Consider the following 24661-nt stretch of genomic DNA (forward strand, 5'->3'; position numbering starts at 1 on the left):
GTGTCGGTCACAGCGCATGCATTAGTCAAGAGGGGGCTTATTAGATCACAGATTACTGCAGGTCCTTTCTGATAAGTAAGGCTTATTAGATATGTAATTGCTCACTGACAAATAGCACAAAATCTAAATGCTGGACTTGGACTTTATTTATAGACGCTATATCAATCATCTAGGAAAACTATAGTAGTTGCTAGGAAAAATAAAAGATGTAGACAAAGGGCTTGAAAAACAGTAGAGAAAGATGATGATTGTCCTACCTTTTTGATGCAGCTGTCTGGGGAGTCATCTTCATGGTCGTTTATCATCTGCTGTAAAAAAAAAAAAAAAGAGAAAGAAAAAGCAGAAAAATATATTCATGATTACATTTTTGACACCAAGACCACATATTTGTTCTACATTTATCATAAAATCATGCAACTCTGAATTTTCCCTGAGAAGAAGTCTGCCTGAAGATCCATTAAAACCACATGATTGATTCCAGCTCTTGAGAGGCCCTCAGTCTGTTGTTACAGCCGACGTTGCCTGATGACAAAAGCGAGGCGTGCTCATAGTTCATCACACAAACCCGGCGGGATACAAATATAAAGGAAGACATCGCATAGAGGGGCAAGAGGTCACCAAAACACAACCAGAAGGAAAACACAACATGAGCGCATTTGAATGAATGAGTTCCCCACATTTGACGTTAATTCCTGGCTTCGGCGTCGCGGGGAAGTTCACTGAGAACATATTCGTCAGTGAGAGTGTGCATAATTAAGCCTTCAAGCAATATTTACAAGGGGGCAGATGGGTGGCAGAATGCTCCCAGTGTCTGCCAGAGGAAATGAAGGAAGTGGAGGCATGATGAAGAGACCGGTGGCCCCTACTGCAATGAGTTGGCGTTTCACGCAGTGGAAAGCTGGAGTATCCACTCATGTGCTCGTCTCTGTCCAGACGGGGATCGGGAAAGAGATGCCAACTGTTCAGAGCGGTCTTACGTGGGGGATCGGTAAACTGAGTTTAAGTGAAATTATGTCTAAATCTTTCTCCATACAGCATATTTGGGCCTTGCCTTTCCTGCACCATATCCTCCCCATCTGCCCTTTAACAGTAGACCGGTTGTATGGGCGTTGTGACAGGACTGTTAGCCTTTATATTAGAGCTGACATATTAAAGGTTTGTATTTCCTTAACCAGTGTGGTCCACCGTGATTGGGAAAGAGACATTTATCTGTTGTGGAATCTCCCATAGAGACTATGGGGTTATTCTTTTAATTCTGCCATACAGTAACTTTTTATGTGAGAGCAAGGCTTCAATTTATAGTAAATTATAATGATCTGGGTGTATGATCTCAAGGTTGTGCACGCCCCATTGAATCTCTAGAGAAAAGTGTTTGTAACTTTGTTCAGACTAGTAAAGCTATTGGAAAACATAGTGGCACAAAACAGTTTATTCTATCCTCTTGCTTAAAACCAGACGTGTGTTCAGTTTCACCAATGTTTTTAATAGCAACGCAGATACTTAAAATTCTGTTCTCCACCTACTTACTACACATCTAAAGGACTGAAGATCCATATTTCTTCTTGAAATCGAAGTGTTTACATAATATATACATAGAAAAATGTATCTTTACATTTAGACCAGCAAACATACTTGAAATTTGTACCAGAAGCCCAACATAAAATTATCACGCAGAAATGGATATACATAGCAAATACAATATCCTACCAAATATCTCATCCAATCAGTCGTATGACTGTGATTTTGCACATATAGAAATTTCCATATCTATTGCAATTCAATGTGTTGTGCAACTTTACTCATAAGGTTCCCTATAGAGAAAAGTAGCAAACAGTGCAATTGTTCCTAAAATATCAGAAGAAAGGCTTCTATCTATTTCTAAATGTAGTTGGTTGGTTGGAGTTGAACATTTGGACTAACCAAACCAGACTTTCAAGGTCTTAAATACTAAGTTTTTAGACTAGAACAGTTATTCTTCTGTTTTACATCTGCCACCATGTTTTATTCACATATAATTTCTTTCAGGGTAGCTATACATTACACATTCCTTGGCAACTAGAAAAAAATAAAATAAATTGCATTAGTGTTTCTGGTCTGGAAATGAAGCAAATAAATGGGAAGGGGAAACATGGGAATGCCATTGAAGGTAACATGGAGACAGTACGTAGGAGAAAGAGGGGTTGGGGTTGGCTTCTGTTTCTTGTAATGCACCAAGCCAGCTGTAACAATTCACAAAATGAACAGCTTGGCTGGGTCATCTAAAATGCTACCAGGCGCTCAACAACTATACAACAATTTCTGCCTCCAACCCCCGTACACGCACACACACGCACACAGACAGCGTATCCGACTCTACTTAGCTGCATGCCGAGTGTAAATATGTGTATGTGTATCAAATTGTTCAAGAGTAACATAAAACTCCACAAGTCATGCAAGCAGGCATGAGTGGTTATGCTGATGCCCTAATGTGTTTCAGCTTTTAGGTGGTCCAGCGAGTGCTGTGTAGGCATTCAATTCTCCAAACCTCAATGTCAGACATTAACTAATTGTGACACTTTCTGACCATGACATAAATGAAGTTTTGATCAAAGCAATTCAAAAACAGTGGAGAAGTGACCAAATGACAAGCAAAGGCATTGCCAAATATGTTGATGGAATTAACATGAGGTCAGATTGAAACGGATTTTGACTGTAGTTGATTGTAGATACATACGGATCCACAAGTAACATAAACAACAACAATGGATCTTAACAACCAGTTAATTAGCTATGGAAAATCTGATTGGCCATAGATGACAGAGCAATGATTTATAGCACGTGTCAACGTCTTCTCAAAGTGACTTTTCCTCTGGGGTGGTGAGGCGGGTCCAAATACAGACCGGCCTATGTTGAGAGGGATAGATTTTCCACTATACAGAGGGAGGGTAAATTGTCCATTTGTTCTGTATCTCGCTGGCTAAATGCTGACATGTCAATATGTCTTATGGAAAAGAAAAAAAAAACACTGAAGTGAGGGTAATTAGACAGAGTGTGTAAATGTGTGTCTGGGCACACAGCTTCTCTCGTTGGCCCACATGACCTCAAATGTAAACAAATCTAGACGTGGCTCGATGAAAGTGCAGCCACCTGCAGAATCCTTCCACTGAGAGTTGTACAGACCCTCTTTGGGAACCCGATTTTACCAGCTTGTGTTTTTGTATTTCATCATGTCTGCAGCGTGAGCTTACACACTGGGCACTGGAGACGGAAAATCCTACCATTATTAGTGCTTCATAGGACACCTTTTGTTGTTGGACATGGTCAGAAATTTGTTTGTTTTTTTTCGCACCACTTTAGTTCTTTAGGATACCTGTTGCAAGCGGACAAATGGAGTGTCTATCTGCAGATAGACACTCACTGAAAAGACTGAATTCACTGTTTTTACAAGGAAGGTCGGAACATAAAACATACACGAGAAAGCAAAATTGGTCAGAACATTCTATGCAGAAAAAGCAAAGCAACCCTCAGAGAAGTCTCTATTTAGGGCCCAATAAGACAGGGAAGAAGTTAGTTTTTGCATACTCAGCTAAAATCAAGCCTTGAAAGAATAGAAACAAAGGAACAGAAGGAGGTCAGAGCTTGCTCATCATCAGCCAGAGAAGAGAGACAAAGACGAGGGTCCCACTTGGAGGTTTTGTACCATAGGAAAATGTAAGTCTTCTGTTGCCAAGAACAATTCTCCTTGCCTCCAGATAATGTGAGGCAATACAGCAGCATGGCCGAATGGATGACTGTGGATGTCACAAAACCGCAAGTTTCCAAAAAGAACCAGCAGCAAGCAAACCTCAAGGCTTGAATCTAGGCCCTGACTGACAACTCATTGGCTGCAAGAGGCACACCAAGAAAACCACAAATTGAAAGTTTTGCTACACATTTATTGGGAACTTTTGCAGCATCTTGGCCCATTGACAGACCTTCATTGTGATGGCAATGCCTTGGAAGGGTCGTTGATCTTTTTGACATCTAGATGGGAGAGGAAGCGGTCTTTCACAATGGGTTGTGTTGAATAATAAACTGCACAGAAAGTCAATTTGTGTCAAAAGCAAAGCGAGAAAAACACACACACACAAACACACACACAAAATTCAAGGGAAGAATCTAGTTTCTCATCGCTGACGGCCTTTGAAATAGGAAGCATCCATTATGTCAAATATAATCGCAACAAATGGATCTGACTGCTAGACACTGCCAAGATCGGTGCACTTCCAATCAATAAAACAACACCATTGACCCCATAAAAGGAAGAAAAAGAAAAAGAAAAACAAGTCTCCAGTATGTTTTGCCTATAGTTTCTTGCTATCAATTGAAATCCCCCTGATAACAAACCTTTTACACTGACTTGCCAGAGACTGCTTGACTGGGGATACATGTCTGATTCTGTGCGCCTTTTAGCATTAAGTCAGATAGTGTCTGCTCGTGGCTCCATGTCTTTTCTCAGGCATGTCCTTTAAAAGGGTGTAAAATAAAGCTATTTTTGGACTTCCCTGAGATAGGGCGTTTGCCAGCTAACCCAAAGCAAGACCTGGACTATGGCTGCTTGAAAACATGCCACAACAATGAAGTTTCTCACAGAGATTAAGAAGCGAAGTGAGAAGACTGAGGCATGATAAGGTAAAGAAAAGGGCTGAAACTTGCACCACTAAATAGTAGGAAGTTGGGCGTCCATCAAACCCAATATATTTGTGATTACTTCAATGGTTAGGAAAATTGTGGGGACTTTTGCCAAGGCAAACCTGAACAAGTGTAGGAAACTTTCACACTCTGGCTTCTGATAATCATCACAAGTAATAATTTTCCAAACTTGGCCTAATATCATCTCTGATTACTTATTGTTGTTTTTTAGTTTCTTGGGAATTTTCTTAGTTTTGCTTCTTCCTTTTGCTTTGCTGATAGAAACAAAAGGGAGATCAGATTTGGCTAAATTTTATTACACTGCAAAAAAAAAAGAGGTAACTATGTTACCCAACCTTGCATCCAGATGGGTCTGGGTGCGGCCTGCGACGGAGCTCTGCCCTGTCGGTAAGATAGAGCTTAGTGCACAAAGGTTAGATTTGGAAGGCAAACAGTCAGAACTATTGTGCGACTCTGGAAAGTCATGGCCACTTGTCAAATACAAGCAGCTAATATTTACAGAACAAGCTTTGACCCCGTATGTCCCCAGAGTCTTTGTGTGATTTATTAAGAAAATGCCATAGTGAAATATCCCGGCAGGGCTTGCATTGACCCCGGACGGGCTTGTCTCATCATTTCAGTGTCCTGCATGATTCACAGGTCTTGCACAGACACGTAATTCAGTGTCAAACATTTGGCATTCATGTGTAAATCAAATATTTGCATTCATACACCTGAATGAATTATTTCCATCAGAGGAATGTGATGTTACAAATTGAAGTTTGCACTTCCTCAGCAAACCTTGGGAAAGAAGTTCATTTTCATGAGAAGAGATCAAGAGGAATGCAAGAAATAGGAGATGGCGGGAGGAGGAGAGAAAAGGATATTGCAAATTTATTAAGAGGGTCATATTTTCATGGGAGCTACGTGCAATCATCCATCACCAAACGTCTTTACCCTTTTAAGGCAGCTGATTCAGAACCTACTATTGACAGAACCGTGCAGATAAATTATCTACATGCCCTCCGCTTTATTGATAAGTCATTTGGGGAGATGATCAGTAATAATCATAAGTGAATAAGGGTGGAGTCATAGATCTTCTGCAAGCAGATGCTATGACATCTGTAAGGTTGAAGTCCAATAAATTACCCTACTTGTTGACTAAGAGGATTGCCTACGCAGCATCAGCACCAGCCATAGCGTGCCGCCATAGCGTGCCGTTCGACTGATGATATATCGCATCTTGCCTCTTCATTTTGATGAAAGTTGACATTTATTGACACGTGGCTGCGGAGAAAAAAATAATAATATTGCTTTATTTCTCATGACCTCTATTACATCCGTGACACATATCGCCTTTTAGCAAGCAGGAGGTTGTGGTTCCGAGATTTAAGGTCTTGACTTAGGGTCAAATAGATCCAATGAAAGGTCACACAGCACAGCTTTTTATTTCTCACTCCTCGTCTAAGCAAGATATGTATGCATCCATTGCATAAATGAATGTCTGAATTTATGCACTGCATAAATCAGCTCCCGAGACTTTTGCACTAAAATGTCAGGACAAAAGTCTTTCAGTATTATCAATAAAAAATCTCAAATTTAAAGCAAGGGTGTTATTTATTCAATTAAATATGACACAAACAGGGAGGGTAGAGTCTCTTGGTGAGAGGTTTCTTAACAATTGACAACTGGCAGATAAATTGTAAATTGCTTATCCGTTATACAATATCATTTGCACATTTTTTCCCCCACAGACAGAAGGGATTTGTCAGGTTTTCATCTCTTGACAGATGTGCAAAATCTTAATAGACAAAAAGCAAATTAGGACACATATTTTTTATTTAGAGTGTCTTTTTTTAAATGACTTCAATATTCGCTGTGTGTACTTTGTGGTCAGACATCCTCCTGAAAGTCCATGCTGTGGTTTTGATGCATTTTTTGGGATCACATGCAGTTATTCACACATACATAGAAGGAGTTTGGGAGCAGGGCCAAACATAGGAGTAAAACATCTCAAGTGGCTTTGAGGCTAAGTGCAGCAACATATGGGTTAGTGGATAAGACAACCAGGGTCTTTCTTCAATATTTTGAGGGTTTATACTGAGGTCAGTTCCTGTGATGTGACTATTACAATGGTGGAGAGGACGAAAGCAATGCAGATTGACTCAAAAATTAGATTTCTCCTGAGAATACACAAACACGATTGACCTGGACTGGACTGAATATTTATATCCGTTGATCTTTTCAAATTTGTCGAATTTTATTGCAAACTTTAATATATTTTTGGGAAGATTTTAAATGTAGCACATTTAATGTTACATTTTGCATGACAAGAATAATTTTTTTAGCCTATTCTCTTTCTTTAAGCACTTAAACTCAGACAGATTGGAGGTGGATGTGAATGTATATATTCAATACCTTACACAATTTTTCTTTTAGATTACGATTTGTGCTTTGACTGGGCCATTCTAACACATTTTCACCCTACTGTTAATAAAAACCCTTTGTCAGTCTGTTTGTCAGTCCCTGTGTCAACAACTCTTTAAATGCAACATCAGTTTAACATTGTTGCCTGTTTTTTTTGTTGTTGAGAAAATTCATGCAGTCGTGATCAAAAATGTGTTTTTGCCCGACAGTTTCGCAAGCAAGTAAAAAGCCTGAATCTTTCTTCTTTCAAAAAGATAATATCAAGAGCTCTTACAACTCACGTCCACGATATAAATACCAGAAAATAATAATGTTGGCCTAATTGTCCTGATGGGTGCTATTAGGCTGTGTATTATTTTGAGAATTACTTGCTGATACAGCACAGAAAAGCATTTGTGCTAAACAAATGGACCGTAACTGGTGAACTGTTTATCCCCATGATTTCCTTTGGTGGCCCATCAGATTATTTGCACAGTGGAAACATATAAAGACCAGAGTAGTTAGGCCAGCTGCTACTGCCAACAGAGATTGTCTGGTGATACTGGCCCTGAATGGTTCCTCTAGCTGTTATGACAATGGATTTTGCAATGCTCTTTTACAAAGTAAAAAAAAAAAGAAAACAATTCTGATTACCAAATGCATATAATCGCATTTGAATTATGATGACTGCTCTTTTTTTTTTAGGTTTCTTGAATCCAATAGCAATTAAGTGATTGCACTGTTGAATTTATTCCAAACAACTGCACAAAGCCTTCCACTGTTTCCCTGAGACAATGACCAAGTTGTACGGGACAAAATTGTAAACTCTTTTTCTGACATTTGGCAAAATAAAAAGTAAACTGACACAAAATTCACAAAGAAATGTTTTATCTGGATGGTACAAAGAACATAAACAAATTTATTTGTACAGCGCTATTCCAACAGATAAGTGCAACATAAGGTGCTTTTGAGTGGGTAAAAATTAGATACTATTTATATAAAAACATACACTTAAAAATATTTAGTTTATTTGACGGGTTGTGAATAAGACTGTCATGACACCGTCATAAACATGACATAACATCTGCCATGAACATGAATAAGTCTTCATGAATATTTATGAATGTCATAAAGTGTCATTCAGTAAATCATGACACTTTTAATACAAAGTTGACATTATTCAAATGTCTTTGTTATGACAACTTGACACTAACCAAGAAATCATAATCTGACATGAAGCTAAGCTAAACTTTAGCTTCAATAACATAAAGCTACATAATTTTCGGAGCCATATTCATGTTCATGACAGGTATTATGTCATGTTTATGATGGTGTCATGACAGTCTTATTCACAACCTGTCAAATAAAGTGTTACCAAAATATCAAAGTTGGAAAATATAATTTCAATTATTTTCAGACACAAGAAAATTTCCTTTACGTACATGTCAACTCAGGAGGACAAAATGGTTCTTGTTTTAAAGCAAATTGTACAGCGGATGTGGAAACACATTTTACCACTGTCTAATACTGAGTGGTGCAACTAATAAAAGAATCAGCCTCTCCTCTGAGTAAGCAAATATACATGCAACATGCCCGCTGTAAGAGTTTACTATGCATCCAAGGGTTAAAAAAGACATACTAGGGTAAGTCACATGTCCTCTATGAAGGAGTAAATGTAGACTTGTCAGGATGCAGTGATTAATTCATTTATTTACAAAAAAGAATATATATATATAACAAAGTTAAATAGAAATTCAATTTTCTGGTTTGAAAATTCTAGTCCTTTCTGAAACCAGTTCAAGAACTTTGGGTTCATTTTTAAGTTCATGAGTTTAAAATGATCAGTGCATCTGACACCAACCCAAAATACCAAACTTGGAAAATAGTTTTCCAAGTTTGGAAAAATTTTAATAAATATTCAAAATATAAATAAATGTGAAAAGTTTTTTTATTTTCAGAAATTCAGTTTTTTATTGTTTGGACAGGATCTACAGTCTGGAAATTTAAACTTTCAATGCAGATTTTTACTTATTCTGTACTCAGAAATTGGTAAAATCTAGATCCTTACTAAGGCTGGGATTGCTGGCACAGATAGATATTGATGATAAAATATGAATACAATCAAAAACAACATAATAATATAATACCTGATTAGACTGAAACTAATAAAATAAAAAAGTTTGTGATAATGTTCACCTAAAAACAAAAACAAACAAACAAAACAAATACATATATTGTGTTACACTTTTCGACTACAGATGAACACTTGTGTTATCTATTATCTCTGTATTTATTTTGTAGCACAACAGCCTGTTTGGGTCTGTAATTTTCCGACTTGTCCCCCCTTTCTCTTCCTGTACTCTGTGCCCGCTCTTAAAAGATAGCAACATTTATCGCCAGAAGAGCTGTCTCCAAGTCCATAGGATAAACCCATCACCTGCACAATAAACGTCAAGCCGTCATGATTTATATGGCTAATGAAATTGATTGTGGCTGCAGTGTCTCAGGCCATTGTATTAGCATGATTCAGTGCTCTCCTGTTTCAACAGCTGTAAACCGTGTGAGGCTGCTGGGTAAACTGGCTTCAGGTTGTTTGCTTCTTGAAAATGATACAGTATCATCTTTGGCCTTGAGGAGTCTTTTTTTTTTCATTTATTTTTAAAAAAGATAAAGTAGCACTTCTAATCTGAACCCTGTAGCACTGCTGCCTTTGATCACTTGGAGGGACGGTTTTAGTCTTCAAAGAAACAATAATGTTGCTAAAAGTGCAAAGTGGCATTGCTGATCTTTGTGAGGCTCTGACTGGACAACTTCTTTCTAATAATGAACTTTGCAGCCTGAGGAACCTGCCAAGCATTTCAGTTACTGACAGATACATCATATAATTTCAAAGTGCAGCTACTGGTGCATTGAATAACTATAACAGAGTTTTAGTTGTGTTGGTCAAGCCAAATGCCCTCCTCTCGACATTCACCTGGAAATAGCTTTCTATTAAGTTGAACTTCGGGCTCGTCACAAATGACTTTATTAGTCTGGCCATATAAGGCGAGGGTTCTTTACAGCGCTATTAGTGTGAAGCCCCATCTATCTTGGTCTCTGGGACTGACTGATGTCCTGTGGCTTATCGAGCTCTTCCGTTATCAGTAAACGGATACCATGTCCCTATTACATGCCGAAGACTCCGCCAGGCCTCACGAGGTTATGAATTTATCACTGGCATCATCAGCTGTGAGCGACTGTTATCTTAATCTTCAATGGTGTTTTATTCTTGCAGTTATTGCTCTTTTCTTGGCTGCTAGAGAAGCAAAGGATTGCCAAGTTCAGATAGGATGCGCTGTCTTAGCCTCTGAACCCAAGTTTATAGCTGTCTGTCTGTCTAGCATGTCCGTGGTATGATGACAGATGACTTTATTGGGGTTGGGGGTGCAGCATTTCCATTAGTCATCTAACAAGAGCAATCATCAAGGAAAATGTTTACAAATATTCTCTTGACTCTTTTTTTTGTAATTTTTATTATAGATGCAAAGATAACGTGTGTCCCGATATTGTGCAAGTTTGCTGTACCTTTCCTTGCTTCCCCTCCCGCTTTCCTGTCTCCAAAACGAGAAAAATAACTGGGAAGATTTAGGTTTTAGACCCCCTTAATAAATCTAAATACCATTTTGTCTATTGCAATTCAAAGAAATTATGGGAGAGTTATCAGACAAAGGAGGAGGGAGAACTCTGGCGAGAGGAAACTTATCTGTCCTTGGGCTGAGCAGCAGAACACAGTGTTGGCTTTATTCGGTGTCTCGGCCCTGTCGTTAAGGAATGATGACACACTCCTCCAGGCTCACATTAATCTTTAACAGTGTGATTTCTAAAATAACACCAGAATTTTCCCTCAGGCACAGTGGGAGAGAAGGCACTGTTCAGTCCCTCCCAGTTTGGATGTTTTTTTTTTTTTTTATCTCTTCTCACTATAAATGCAGGAAAGCAGAGGACTAAAGGGGAAAAGGGACTGAAACCAAAAAGATACAACATAGAAATGAGGAGACACATTGCGCCAGAGAAGCATGGTGGTAAAATGAAGCTGGGGTGCATTCGGTGCAACGTCACTAGGTGATAAAAGTCCTTGACCTCACTTACTCACCCTGACAGGGGCAGTTCCAGTGGCTCCTTTGCGCTGCACATTATTGTTGTTAACAGTGTGTTATCACAGAGCTGCCCTAGGGAAGATAAATACTGCGTCTGCTGATGGGCCTTAAGTGAGTGAAGGACTGGCTACAGATGCACATCGGTGGGTTGTGTCAGTCAAGCCGGCCTCTGGCTAATGCCAGTGAACAGATAAAAGCAAAACATTTTGAAAGGGAAAATATGCATGTTTAATAGCAGCCTGGGAAAGTGAGCAGAGGAGAGCCAGTGCGCTGCAAGCTAAAGTTGTTTGGGTTCTAGGAAACAGTCGAGACTTCTCTTTCCCTCCTCTTTTCATGCAGCTCTGCTAGTATTTACATGAAGTCATTACTCAGTATCATAGCTCTGTGTTTTCCAGGTTTCCCACCAAGGCAAAGAGTAAGAATCAACATTCATTCAGCTGATTTTTGGCGACAACAACCAAAAGCTCACAAACCTTTTGGCAAACAATTAAAAGTTGTCCACAAAACTGGCTCCTCTTCCCTCAATTTGTAATGGTAAAATATTGTCCTAATACCAGAACAGTGCTGGACAGGGCAGTTCATATTCCAAATGGGTATTTTAAGAGTTGGCATAGTCATAATATGGGCCTAATAATAAGAATCAGAAGAATTAAATGGTAATTTTTTTTAAAATAAAAAAAAGGAGTCATAGCTCATAATAGCTATATAGAAAGAGTGTTTGATTTGTTTCGAACATCTAAAATAAGGTATTTGCTAGACTTTAATGAATGTGAATATTAATCTCTTGACTGAAAATTCAGCAATTGGACAACTTTCTGTTGCAGGTAAAACAACTATTGTAATAACGTCAGTTTATTCGAGCTATTCCTAGCTGTACATGACTGCAACCACTGGAGTTTGGTTCTTACAATTTTCATACCAACAGTAGACAGCGGTTAGAACTTGTCCAGAGAAATGCAAAAAAAAAATAAATAAATAAAAAATACAACTTAACGACAGTATTAACTGAGATGTGAAAGAAACAAACAAAAAAAAAAGTGCAAGCTACAATAAATGAAACCACAAAAATGTTGGGTTGGTCTGCGATTGTATAATGTCGATTTTAAACAGTGTTACTTTCGCACTGACAGCTTCACGGGCCAGATTACACAAATCAGCCTGTGCAACAAAATCCGATTTGCAATGCTGTGTTGCAGGGGGGACTGTTATACAGATCATGGACTGTGTTGCAGCACAGAGTTCTACCAGGTTAATAACTGCCTGAAACACGATGCAATGTAAAAGTAAGCATCATGGAGCCACTATGACATTTCTTTGGAGTCAGATATATATTTCAGTTGTCTTACATGTTCTCTTATTGGTGCCCCATGGTGAACATTGGTTAACTTGGAATGTTTAACATAAATGTCCCTTTGCTTCTCCAAACTGAGAGCAGTCAGACTGCTGCATGCTGGAGGTTAGACAATAACGACCACATTTCCAGTCTCCACTGTTTTCAGAGGTTGTTAGGACGTCGGATAGGCCTGTCCATTCTGTGGCATTCACTAATTTCCATATGCATTTAATTTCCCCTCTGCCCCCCCTCTGGCTTCTTCTGTCTCCCCTCTGCTTCATACACAGCATATAGAATATACAGAGTATCAAGCCAAGGCTAACATGTATCCACAATATGCATGTGTCTATGCATATTGCTCCAGCTCACTGGGGCAGCGGACAATGTGGTTGTTGTGTGGGGGGTAGCTTGGCTGGCTGTCCAGTCTGAGACAAGTCAATCTGGGGACACGACAGAGATGCCGTCTGTCTCGCTGCTCTTCAGTAAGACTCCTCTTCACATTTTCTTTTTTTTTAAAGTGTGCTTTACTCGTTTGCTCAGTTCATTAAAACTCTTACTTGCAGTCCTCATACTATTATATTTCAACCTTCAGGCACAGCTTCATTTCTTTACGGGTCTCCGTGTGTCTGCAAGTGTGTAAGTGTGTGTCTGCGCCTTCGTGGGTACAGAGCGCTGCTTTTCACAGCACTGACACTGGGCAGATTGAGACGTCAGGCGCCTGCATGCTGTGGTAAATTAGCTATTCTTCTCTGTAGCTAATTGGAAATCTAAATGTTTTGAGGGGCAGAGAGGAGCTGTAATGGAATGCAGTTTCCTTTGAAGCGGAAAATCTCATTAAAGATCACTCTGGCATATTAAAGAAGATGTTGTTTAATAATATTTTTGACATCAGGTTACAAAATCTGTGCTTGGTAAAAATGAAAATAGAACTAAGATGTTTTTTGAGCGATGTGCTCCCATAGTAACATTACAGTGAACTAGCGCTCAAAACTCTGAAACAGCCAAATACATTTCCATGCATAATGATCTCAACAAATAAGCATACAAAACATTAATTATGGTGCCTCCATCTACATAATTCACAATAAAACATGAAACAAATAATGCCACAAACACTAATTGACTAATTCATCATAAAACCTTGTGGGTAAATGTTTTTTTCTATGCCTGAGCAGTTTCAGTGGAATGAAACCATTTGCATAAAGTTAAGGTTTGAAGTTTTTGGTACAGCGTTGAAGGCACTAAAATGACAAAAACTCAAAAATGCGAAATTTATGAATTTGTGATATCAAAAATATGCAATCCTGTGATTGTTTTCAGGATAATAATGATGGTAATTGTTGCGAGTAACACACTTATGATTTTTCATTGAAATTTCCCCACTAACAATTCCATGGGTTTTGCCATTTCATTATCGATATTATGTATGCGGTCTGCTCATAACAAAGAGGAAAAGTCAATCTAGGAAATACATGTGTGCTCTTAAAACATTTGTATTTATCCCAGATTGCATCCAAGCAGTTGATGTTGCAAAGTCACTAGTCCAGCAGAGTAACACAGAACTATACATGCGCTCACTAAGTTTTACTCCTAATAAACTAACAAGCACATGTCTTGACTGTGAGAGGACACTGGCGTATCAAAAGAGGTTTAACCTGTGCTTACATGAGGGAGAACATCCAAACTCTACACACAGAAAATACCCACCTCAGATTTGAACCTTCTTGATTAAAGATATATTTTTGTATTAAAAAACAGAAGTTAATGACATTTGACATGAACTTAACTGCAAAGTGCCAAAGTTTAGTGACATTTCTTTTGTTCTGAAGCTGTTTGAGTGTTTTATGTGTTATTGATACCCAAACATCAACTGCAACATTAAACAGGAACGTTTAATCTTTTGAGAATCACTACAGTCTGCAGGGTACTTACTGTACATGGTTCCTCAATGCCTCAACGCCCATTACATGAAACCAGACCAACTTGGAAGCTGCTGTCTGTTTCTCACCATATATTGGCGAGAAACAAACAATATATGGTGGCATTGTTAATTATTTGCTCAAATGAAAACATTTACTTTCACATCTTATTATCTGAGAAGGTTCATGACCGTATAGTCTCAGAGCTTGAGTCTGTTTCAAGATTTGATTCTTTGAGTCTCAGTCCAAACCGAAAAGTCTTTGTTCTTCAAGATTTGATTTTCGACACAAAATCTGCCGTCTCTGATATACGGTAACAATTGCAATTCAATATCTTGTAGAGGTTTCTGTGATAGATACACCGTGGCCTGTTTTGCAATTACTGTCATAAATCATCTCTATTTTCCATAGCTGCAATGCTAAAAGTAATTACTGAGATGTGTTTCAAACATCGGAAAATCATTTTTTTACTTAGTCTTTTAAATTAGGCTTTGGTCTTCACACTGTTCTGCACTTAACTCGCTGTTGTTGACATAACTTGGAGTTGCTGAGAAAAAAGTTTTGCGTATTCACATCAAATAAATCTGTGTCAGTAAGCGTGGAGGAAGGGCTTCATAAATAATGAGCCCAGAGACAATTTCCCAAAATATTCTTTACCTTGTGAAGACAGCAACATTGCTCAAGGCCTTTGGGTTGTTTTTTTTTTCTTTTTAGAGGAAACCACAGAAAGCTATTAAATAGATTAGTTTTAGCATCAGTCATGAAAACAAATCAAAACACCATGAATTAAGTTTTGCTTCATTCTTCTTAATTAGCATCAGCGGGTTTTTACCTCTTTGTCTTCTTAGTTCAATATGAATAAATGCAACAAGTTTCTGATCCCTGCTTTTCAGCCTATGACTGTTTATCTATTTCAACTACATCCACGGGTACAAAAGGCATGCAGAATGGCCGCTGACAGCCATGTCGAATATCTCTTTCTGCCAAATCTGGCTGTTTTCTCTCGCTGCTGTCACTTGATGTCTTTATGCGAGCCTGAGAGTTCAGCACGATGAAAAGCGTGGGGTGTGAGCTGAGCGAGTGACCCCACAGGAGGGGAGTATTAAAAAGTATAAAAAGAGAGCGAGAGCGAGGGATGGATGAAACAGAGGGCGGGAGAAAAGTAGAAAGGGGCTCGGGGGCACCCCTGCTGGGTCCCAGGCATCTCGGTTGGCAGCCCCATCTTGGCTTCAGACGTCTTTTGTCAAGGAGGGGAAAAGAGGGTCTCTTCTTCACTTGGGCATTGGACAAAAGATGTTTTGTCTGTCTGGGAAGGGGTGTCTCTGGGGAGTATGGATGGATGCCGAAAGAGGAATAAAGCCAAAGACCCATCTTCACAAGGGTAGGGGTGGTGGCCGTGGGCAGCCAATTGGGGCCGGACAGATGTTGAAATGAGGATGATTTATTATCCTGGGTGTCCTCGGTGGCACTTGGCCACCATCCCAGATTTAGTAGTGAGAGAGAGGGTGACTGAAGAGGGCAGACATGTATCAGAGACATCTTAATACCATCTTTGGGCATGGGATTCTTCTTGCTCTTCGACCGTCATGGTATTTTTGCCCAATTCTCTCAAAGGAAAATAACTTGGTTGGAAGTCATCTGCATCTCTAAGCTGGACATTGTCTGGCAGAGTTACACTCCACCTCTTCCACAAGTTCCCCATGGCATACAAACACATCGACTATGTGTGGAGCCTTCAATGAGCCTCCCCTGCTTATATAAAACAACAAATTACCAAATTAACATTCCCAACAGCCCTCACTCTCCCCTCACTGTTCTCGGCAGAGACTTTTGAAACTTGCCAGAAACTTGCTTTCTGGCAAAAGGAGCTCGACGAGTGCATGCGGTTGTTCATATGCGTGCTTGCATACTTTTCTTTGTGAAGAATGTTTTGCTACAGAATGACAAATACAAAGTGTTTCTGTGTATTTTATCAAATATGTTTACTGCCTCAAGGTAAGCATGAAATTGTGATGGTTCAAAGATGTGCGCCTGAAGTGTGTGCGTCAGAAGCCGCTGAGCCTTAACTGAGAAGAAATAAGATGCATTCCTGAGAGCAAATCTTCCTTAGCAGCTATGTTGTTCAGCTTTTCGTGTCCACTGAGCATCTCTCTGGTTTCCGTAACTCAAGTTTTGTACTTCAAGTCTTGATCTTGACCTCTGTTTCTCTTTCATTCTCCTTTCTCCTTGCAGCAAAATTTAATCTTGCCATTGTTTGTCAATCGTTTTTCTTTTCTTTTTTTTTTTTTTACCGAGCTCCCCACTGACAAATTGTATGGGGGTTACTTAACATTTGGGGAAAGTTTGGACAGCTTTCATCAAGGGTACCTGGGGGGAAGATTGATTGGCAAAGTAATTTACTGCTCAGTGTCTGTTCCCAACTTCTTGTTCTCAACCTGTTTCTGTGCCCTTTTCTTAATCTATCTATCCATCCATTCTTTCTGCTTCACCAAATCCATTCTGCCTGGAGGTAAAAAGTATCAGTGAGAGTGACAGTGAGTGAGTGTGTCTGTCTGTATATATATGATTATGACACAATCAGAAGGTAAAGTGGACAAGGTAAAGTCAAAGCAACCATCAACAGAGAATAAAAGGGATTGACCATTTCTCGTTTGAATGGACAATTGACTTTACTGTAACACAGCATGACTTTTGTGTGTGAAAATCTTTTCTTCTTTAGAGTCTCTGAGTACTAAACCAATTACTCTTCCCTCTCCCAGATCATTCTTCGACTTGACAGCTCTCCAAAAACTCTAGTTCAGTTTCTTATCGCAATGATTTCTGATTTATCTTACTTTCAAAACAGATTTCTGATCAAACTTTCTCAAATGTACTTGCTGATTTTGAGGTTACATACATATTTGTAAACAAATCCTCATGACCTCATCAAGTCATTTCTCCCACTTTCAAGTTTGGGGCTTTCTATCACCACTTTTAAGTTCACTCTTGAATGACCATTTTTGTAAAATATGCTTATTATATACAGTTAGACAACATGGTTATCTTACTCCCTATATATATATATATATATATATATATATATATATATATATATATATATATATTATATATATATATATATATATATATAATATATTTAAATACGTATTTCTCATTAGTAGGTCACTTTTTTTCTCTCAGAAGCCATATGTTGATGTTTCTCATAATTCAACAAGCCCAAACAAGAGGACCACAATGAATTTAATTTTGGTGTACTTAAAAGTCTTCACCTCAAAGTACATTGTTAAGTAAATTTGCAATGGAACGTTTCATATTGTAATAACTGCTTCTTATGATGATTCTTTATACTTATCATCATTTTTTCTCATAGTGAACATTGTACTTTGGCCGTTGTGTAAGGTCGGTGCATTTTGATTTAGAGGCAAAACGATGCCACTCATGATGGCTGCATCGAAAGTTTTCTTCTCTCATCATTATGTGCGCATCCATTTTTGACCCCATCTTGGCAAAACAAAGACCCGGAAGGATTTTTTTTATTTCTATTGCTGGAGAAAATTTAACATAGACAGAGGAAAGCCTTCATTTCAATCCTACAGCCATGTGAAAGGATGACGGCGGGCGTTAAGTTGGTGGAGGAACACAATGAGATACAGAAAAAAAAAAACTAAAGAAGCCGGGCAGAGAAAAGAATGCTGGCCTTGTTGTTGGGCAGCTTGACATTGATTAATGAGAAAAAGTGACACACACAGAGAGAGAGAAGAGCAAAAATAAGAAGGAAAAGGGGTGGCACTGGTATAGCAGTCCACACAAGGGAGGGGGCAGCTGGACTCTTGTTAGGGTGAGGGACTCCAGAACAGCTCCAGGCTGCAGACTTGATGCATTGCCAATGTCTCTACTTATGTATCTTGTGATATGCTTACCATTTGGCCCGTAGGTTGTTTTTCCTTAAACAATGCAGTGCATGCACCGATAAACTCAGGTCATAACTTTCTGTCCAAGATTTCTTCTCTTATCCAACATTAAAGCAACCTTAAGCTTTTAGAAGAAAATTATTACAGTGTTTTGTTCAAATTCAACTCTGAATAAGTACACAAGGAAAGCAACATCAGCTTATAGAAAATGAAAATGATCAAATTAAGAAGGTGCAATTTTGGTAAAAGAGGATTGGAGTATTTCTGGGATATAACACCTTACAGGCTAGTAGTCAAATAGGTTAATAGAAATGAAATTGAGCTGTGTTGCTATTAGATCTAAAATTACATTTAAGATTATTTTATGCAACAATTTGTGTTGCTAGGCAAACTCTACCTATGTTCATATTTCCCATTGTTACAAAGCAATGCTAAATCTCAATTTCCATTTGGTGTCGAACTTTCACTGAGTACGACTGACCACTGCTGTCAGCACCAGGAGCCACTCCAAACCGCCTACGACTCTTGCAGAGAGTTATTTCAAAGCCTCTCCTGGATGTCCTGGGACTCTTTGTCTCCTCTCTCATCTGTAGGTGAGTGCAGTGTGAAGCCCCCTCCTCACCAGCAGCCTCTTCAAAACTTTGCACAATAGCCAGATTTCCTCCCAATTTGCTGGCAGAGAATGGGAGGCTCAGGAACTCCTTTCAGTTGCTTTGAATAGCGAGGCTAATTCAAACTCAATCCTTGAGTTTGACAGGCCTCACCCCAACCAAAGTTTGGCTCACTTAGGGCAGTGGCTAATGCTAAGTCGGGATGTAAATGAATTTTGCTTTTTTCCAAATCTTCTACACAAGTTTGCCTGTTTTAATGCAGACAAACATTATATCCTCACATATATAATGTACATATCCTCACATTTTAAGATATCTCACCTCAAATATGCATGTGAATTTGTGACTTTATACACTTATAGTGCTCACTCTGCTGACCATGTGTTCTACTTGACCTTCCAACACTACTCTCTGCCCCAATTATGCAAGCACACATGCTCACTTTTCATTTTTGCACTTCTTTCCATCCCGACACTCTTGAGGTCAGTTCTAATCAACCACCTCTTGGTAGTACACAGTACAAACATGCCATTTTTACCAGAGTTCCTTAAAGACGCCCACCTTCCACGTCCAGGGACTGCTATTAAAGCAATCAGGAGCTTTCTAAGCTAGGTCAAGAGCAAGGTACTCACATGGGAACTCTGATTTGAATTATGCAAAAGGGGAGCAGCAGATGAGGGAAGAAAATAGCTAGAGAGGAAGATGGGAAAGAAAACAACCAAGCCCGCCTGTCGTCACACAGTAGTGAAACGTTACAAAGAAAACTGCAGACCAGAAAGTGATAATACCTGGTCAGGGGACTTTCTGATGAGATAAAAGAGTATCTATCAAAAATAATGAGCTCTTCTATAAGCTGACTGTGGTTATTCATAACTTACCATCCAAGCTAGCCATTATTTAAACAGATGTGAGATTTATTGCATGAAGCTGCTGCCGCGAAACCTCAGGAAGTGTGGAGTGGAACTCAGCTGGGTCGAGCCTCAGTGCTATGCATAAAATGTGTGTCAGAACTGTCCCTTCTCTAAAGGGTGAAACATCAGAAGACATGCTACAAGGAAAAAAAAGCATGCCTATATTACCCTATTTATAACATCTCACACCACAGGCATCTGGCTTGGGACCACTCGTAACTACCATGGCTCAACTCCACATATCGGTTATGATTCTGCGAACTTCATCATAAAACGTCCAATCTGTGTTAATTTTGAGAAATCACAAGCATAACATGGCACAGTGCAGTCTGACTTAACACGTTTTTGGCTAAAGTATCTCAGTCAGCTGGTCTCATGAACAATTTGTCATCCCACCGTTGAGCCACAACATTCACTCATTTTCTTTTACATACGTCTACCTTTAAACTACTGGCAGTAGCTCCATTGGTTTAAAAGCAGCTGCTTGACTTCCACCGCCATTGTCACCATAGTGCATTTGAGAAATCACACAAGCAGACAGAAACAAACTGAAGGTGTCTGAGACCCAACTTGAAGTATTTTGTGAAAGCTGTGCCTTAGCATGGACTCTGATGAAACACTAACAAGGTGATGACTGGGATACTGAGAAGAAACAAACAATTTCTCTGAGTGTGTTTGAATAATGGTGTGTTTTTGCTTGATTTCACCAATATGAATTAATACTTGTAAGATCAAATGTTTTGCCGTAAGTCAAGTAGTGGTAGGATGTGAAGTCATAAGTCAAGGAGATATTAAAAAACAGTGTAACTTATGCGAGGGGTAGGTAAAAAAAACAAAAACAAAAAAAAAGTGGTGATAACAGATTCTGTATGCCAGTCTTTGTTCCTATTTCTGAAGTTGGGCTAACTTTAGAATAGCAAGACAAAAGTGGGTCTTAGAAACATAGACGTAGACAAAGATACAGTAAAACTAAAGTGATAAAATTACTTGCTGGGCAATAACTTGAAAATACTAGAAGTTTGATTGTTGCTTATGAGAAGAACACCATATCTTATCTGTTCATTAGCAAATGTATTTCGACGGCAAGAGGGACGTCATATAGAATGTCTTGTCATAATATTACGGATGATTGGTGAAAAGTGTTCATCCATGAGAGACATAAATCTACCAAAATAATTGACTAAAGATACTTTATTTTAGCGTTTACTGTTGCATACCAAATTAAATTAGAGTACACAACTTAGCAACTCCAAATACTGACTGCCACTCATGAAATTAATTTGTTAAAAAAAAAAAAAATCATTATCAGGCTGTTAAATTAAGCAGGCTGTTAAATGTTGTACTAAAGATTTAATCTCAAACGGTCTTATATAAAATGACTATAGGTATAACTTTGAGAAATGTACACTGACAATTACTCTGATATCTGCATATGTCATTGTATGTGAGGCCCTTTGTGAGCATAGATGAGTGTCCTCTGGCCAAGTCTACCCTGCAGAGAACATAATCATGGCCCTGTCGTCTTCAGGTTAAAGGCTCACCGCTGGGTCTTTTGGCACTAATGTGGTTCCAAACTATAGGGGTCGCATTGCCTCAGCTACCTCTCTGCGCATTACAGTAGAAAGAATTTCATTCCCCATTAAAAGCCACCAGCAGGCTATCATGTGGGCCTACCTGCGATGGCATAAATGAGTCATTTAATGATAGCCATGCTGCAGGGAAGCGGTACTCAGACAAAGAAAAACTGATTGGATACTGATTTAGTGTGAGGGTCATAAGAATATGAATCAGTGTATCATATCTGGAGCTTATCATGTGGACAATGGGCGATAGGCGGGGGACACACTGCACAGGTCGCCAGTCAATCACATAGACACAGAAAAGTATTCACACTCAAATTCACACCCACGCCATTTGGAGTCGCCAATTATCCCCACATGCATGTCTCAGGGCTTTTTTTGCGGAAGTCAGAAAATGCTGCAATAACTTCTAGTGCGTTCCAAATGACTGACTGACTGACATCATTTTTAAGGTAAAAAACAAAAAAAAACACCTATTAATTATGAGGTTCTTGAAGAATACAGCATCCTTGAGGAAAGAACTGTATTCCTATATTCCCTCGGCTGCCAAAAGCAAGGTCAAGAGCATATAAAACAGGTTCTTCATGGAGTCTGGCCCGTAAGGCTTGTAAGCAACATGATTAATGACAAATCTGTGTTAGAACTAATTTGCTGTGGTACTCACCTCTTCATTGTGCTCTTTAGGTTTGTGATTTAGTGTTGCTGAGAGTTTGTTGACTTAATTTAAGATACGGGATTTAAAAATTACTGATCAGGGTTCCTCCATTATTTACTAATAGCATTCTTTGTGTTGCTTTTGTTGTACACCTGATAACATCTTGTAACTTGCAAAATAATGCTCCAAAGGAAACTGCAAAAAATTGATGCTCTAACAAGTGTAAAAATGTTAGAACATTCATACGATCTAGAAGATTCTGCTCGTTCAAAACAGCTTTGGACTCTTCTGCAGGTCTTTCGATAAGTGATAAGTGAACTTTGAATTTTCTAAGTGACTTATCAATGGTCCCTTTTCGGCTAAAACAGTGTCTGTTTTTTGGTATGCCATTAAAAATTGTATGCGTTGGCACTGCAAGTCTTTATTTCTGTTCATTATAATGATTTCTGGCATTCAGCTATTGGAAGTATGACAATAAAACATACCAAACCAATGAAAAGATTAAGACACAAATGTGAGGTTAGAGAAAATTATCTTCTGCGCCTGCTCAAAGGTTATTTTCTCTTAATCACATAACTAACCCTTGATGGAACTCATATTCAGATCTTTTGAACATGACAGTAAATTAATTCATTAACTGAGCTTAACCCTCTCAGGCTCAAATTACATGAAAAGACTGTTTAAGTTGTTGCAAATCTGCAACACCTGCCTGGAGAGGGTTTTAAATGTGAAGGTGCAAAATGCAGAGGGATGTTATCAGATTGTTTCATCAATAACATTTATTCTCATCACTGAACATATCATTTAGCAAATCTCACTGATTTGGAGACTTTGAAATGCAGCACACTTGAGGGTGATTTAATGTCATTCTGAATTTTAATTTTCAGTCAAAAACACCTGTTCCTAATTTATCATTGTCATCTCCATTGCAGTTAATATGATTTATTCATAATTGACAACTAAACGTCTGCCGAAACCCTTGTACCGCCAGCGGTACCTGTATCACAGATCGCAGACTGCATGACAACATTCTCAATGAATGTTTGTACCCTCCTGGTGGGAAGACAGGATGAGTGTATCCTAGTCATGGGGATGAGAAGAGGGTAAGCGAGCCATGTAGAGGAAGCCAGGGGGTGAGTGGTGATCTGAAAACTGACACCCTGCTACCTTCCCTGACCTCCCTGTCGGGCCACTCTGTTACCTGGACAAGATGGGAGGTATTAAGTGGCTCGCTGTCCCGCTAGGTTGAGTTGCTGATCCGTTAGCCAGGGAGGAAAGCCTACCCGACTCCCATCTTCACTTCAGTGGGAGCATTTGTTTTGATTTTTGTCCTCTCTTTCTCACAGACAAACCTGAGATGCCCAATTTATCTGGGGTAGAGTGAGGGGAAATAGGGCGCCTTGCCACTTGAACACTAGAACTTTAAGTCGGCAATGGTTCGCCGACTCTCCCAGCTAAAGTCTTCCTCGACTGTAATGGAATGCTGAAATATTTAAAACAACTGATTAATCAATGTAATGATCAACAATTAAACTGTAATTATATTTTTGATACAATCATCAATATAGATAACTTGACGTCGATATTTGTTTAAGCTGACGACTGCTAAATTCTTCTCTGCAGTAGGAAAATATGCATCCTGATTTTCCATTAATAATTTTAGGAAAATTAAAGGCTTAATGTGAGGAATCAATAATGTGTGCAGGTGCCCACCCACATCTTCAAGCTGAGCAACACAAGCACTGGTGAGAGAACAGAAGGAACAATTTGCTCATTCTCAACCGAGACATGGGGGCTTTAGATGAAGGAAAAAAAGACACCCAATATCCAAAATCCCTCTCTCAGGGGCATCGTGAAGAATTCCCCCTCCTCTCCTCCAAACTATACCCTTTCACCCACCCTTTCCTCCTCTCTTCTTTGCTTTTTTAATCAAGCCGTCTGGGGTTGTCAGGTCTTTTGAGACGAGGACTCCCAACCATGTGAAAAGTTAATCCCTTGTGGGCCTTCTTCTCCGTGGCGCTCATCTCCCTGGGAACACTGGTGGTGGCTTTCAGGCAGGTGGCAGTGGGTGATGGGGTGGGGGTGAAGAAAGGGAAGAGCCATAGATGGAATGATGGAGAGTGAGATGCATTCTGGGCCACCCCTTGACCAGCGGATCAAGACAGAGAAAGGTACGGATTGTCTCCAATCCTCAATCACCAATCCTAAACCCTACACCTGTGCTGGTGGCCCTGTCTCTGCCAACAGCGTGCCCTCAGTGTGTCTACTGCAGCAACCAGGCAGAACACACTTCACTTCTTCCCTTCCCCTCCACTGCTCTGTCTGTCTCTGCACTTTCTCACAATTCCCAGCATCAAGACTTTTCGATGAGCCTCCTTGCCTCAGTGACAGACAGCGTGAACAGAGAGCCAAGAGGATTTGCGATGTGAAGAGTAAGTCGAGTGGCTTCTGAAGGAAGACAGTGCTTCACAATGAAGAGCCCAAAACCCCTCTGCTGCAGAACAGCACCCCTCGCTTCCTCCCCCTCCCAAGCCACTCAGCTTTAAGCG

At 39.4% G+C, this 24661-nt stretch overlaps 1 protein-coding gene across 1 annotated transcript in view; it reads right to left on the reverse strand.

Annotated features, from left to right (window-relative positions):
- prdm16 (PR domain containing 16) overlaps positions 1–24661 on the reverse strand; it is a 195148-nt gene that overhangs the window by 93082 nt on the left and 77405 nt on the right. Inside the window, exon 3 of the mRNA XM_055049629.1 lies at positions 258–308. Coding sequence (XP_054905604.1) covers positions 258–308 — 51 coding nt within the window. The remainder of the gene's footprint in view (positions 1–257; positions 309–24661) is intronic.

This window comes from Poeciliopsis prolifica, unplaced genomic scaffold (genome assembly GCF_027474105.1).
Source record: "Poeciliopsis prolifica strain line A6 unplaced genomic scaffold, Auburn_PproV2 SCAFFOLD029, whole genome shotgun sequence".
Lineage (NCBI taxonomy): Eukaryota > Metazoa > Chordata > Actinopteri > Cyprinodontiformes > Poeciliidae > Poeciliopsis > Poeciliopsis prolifica.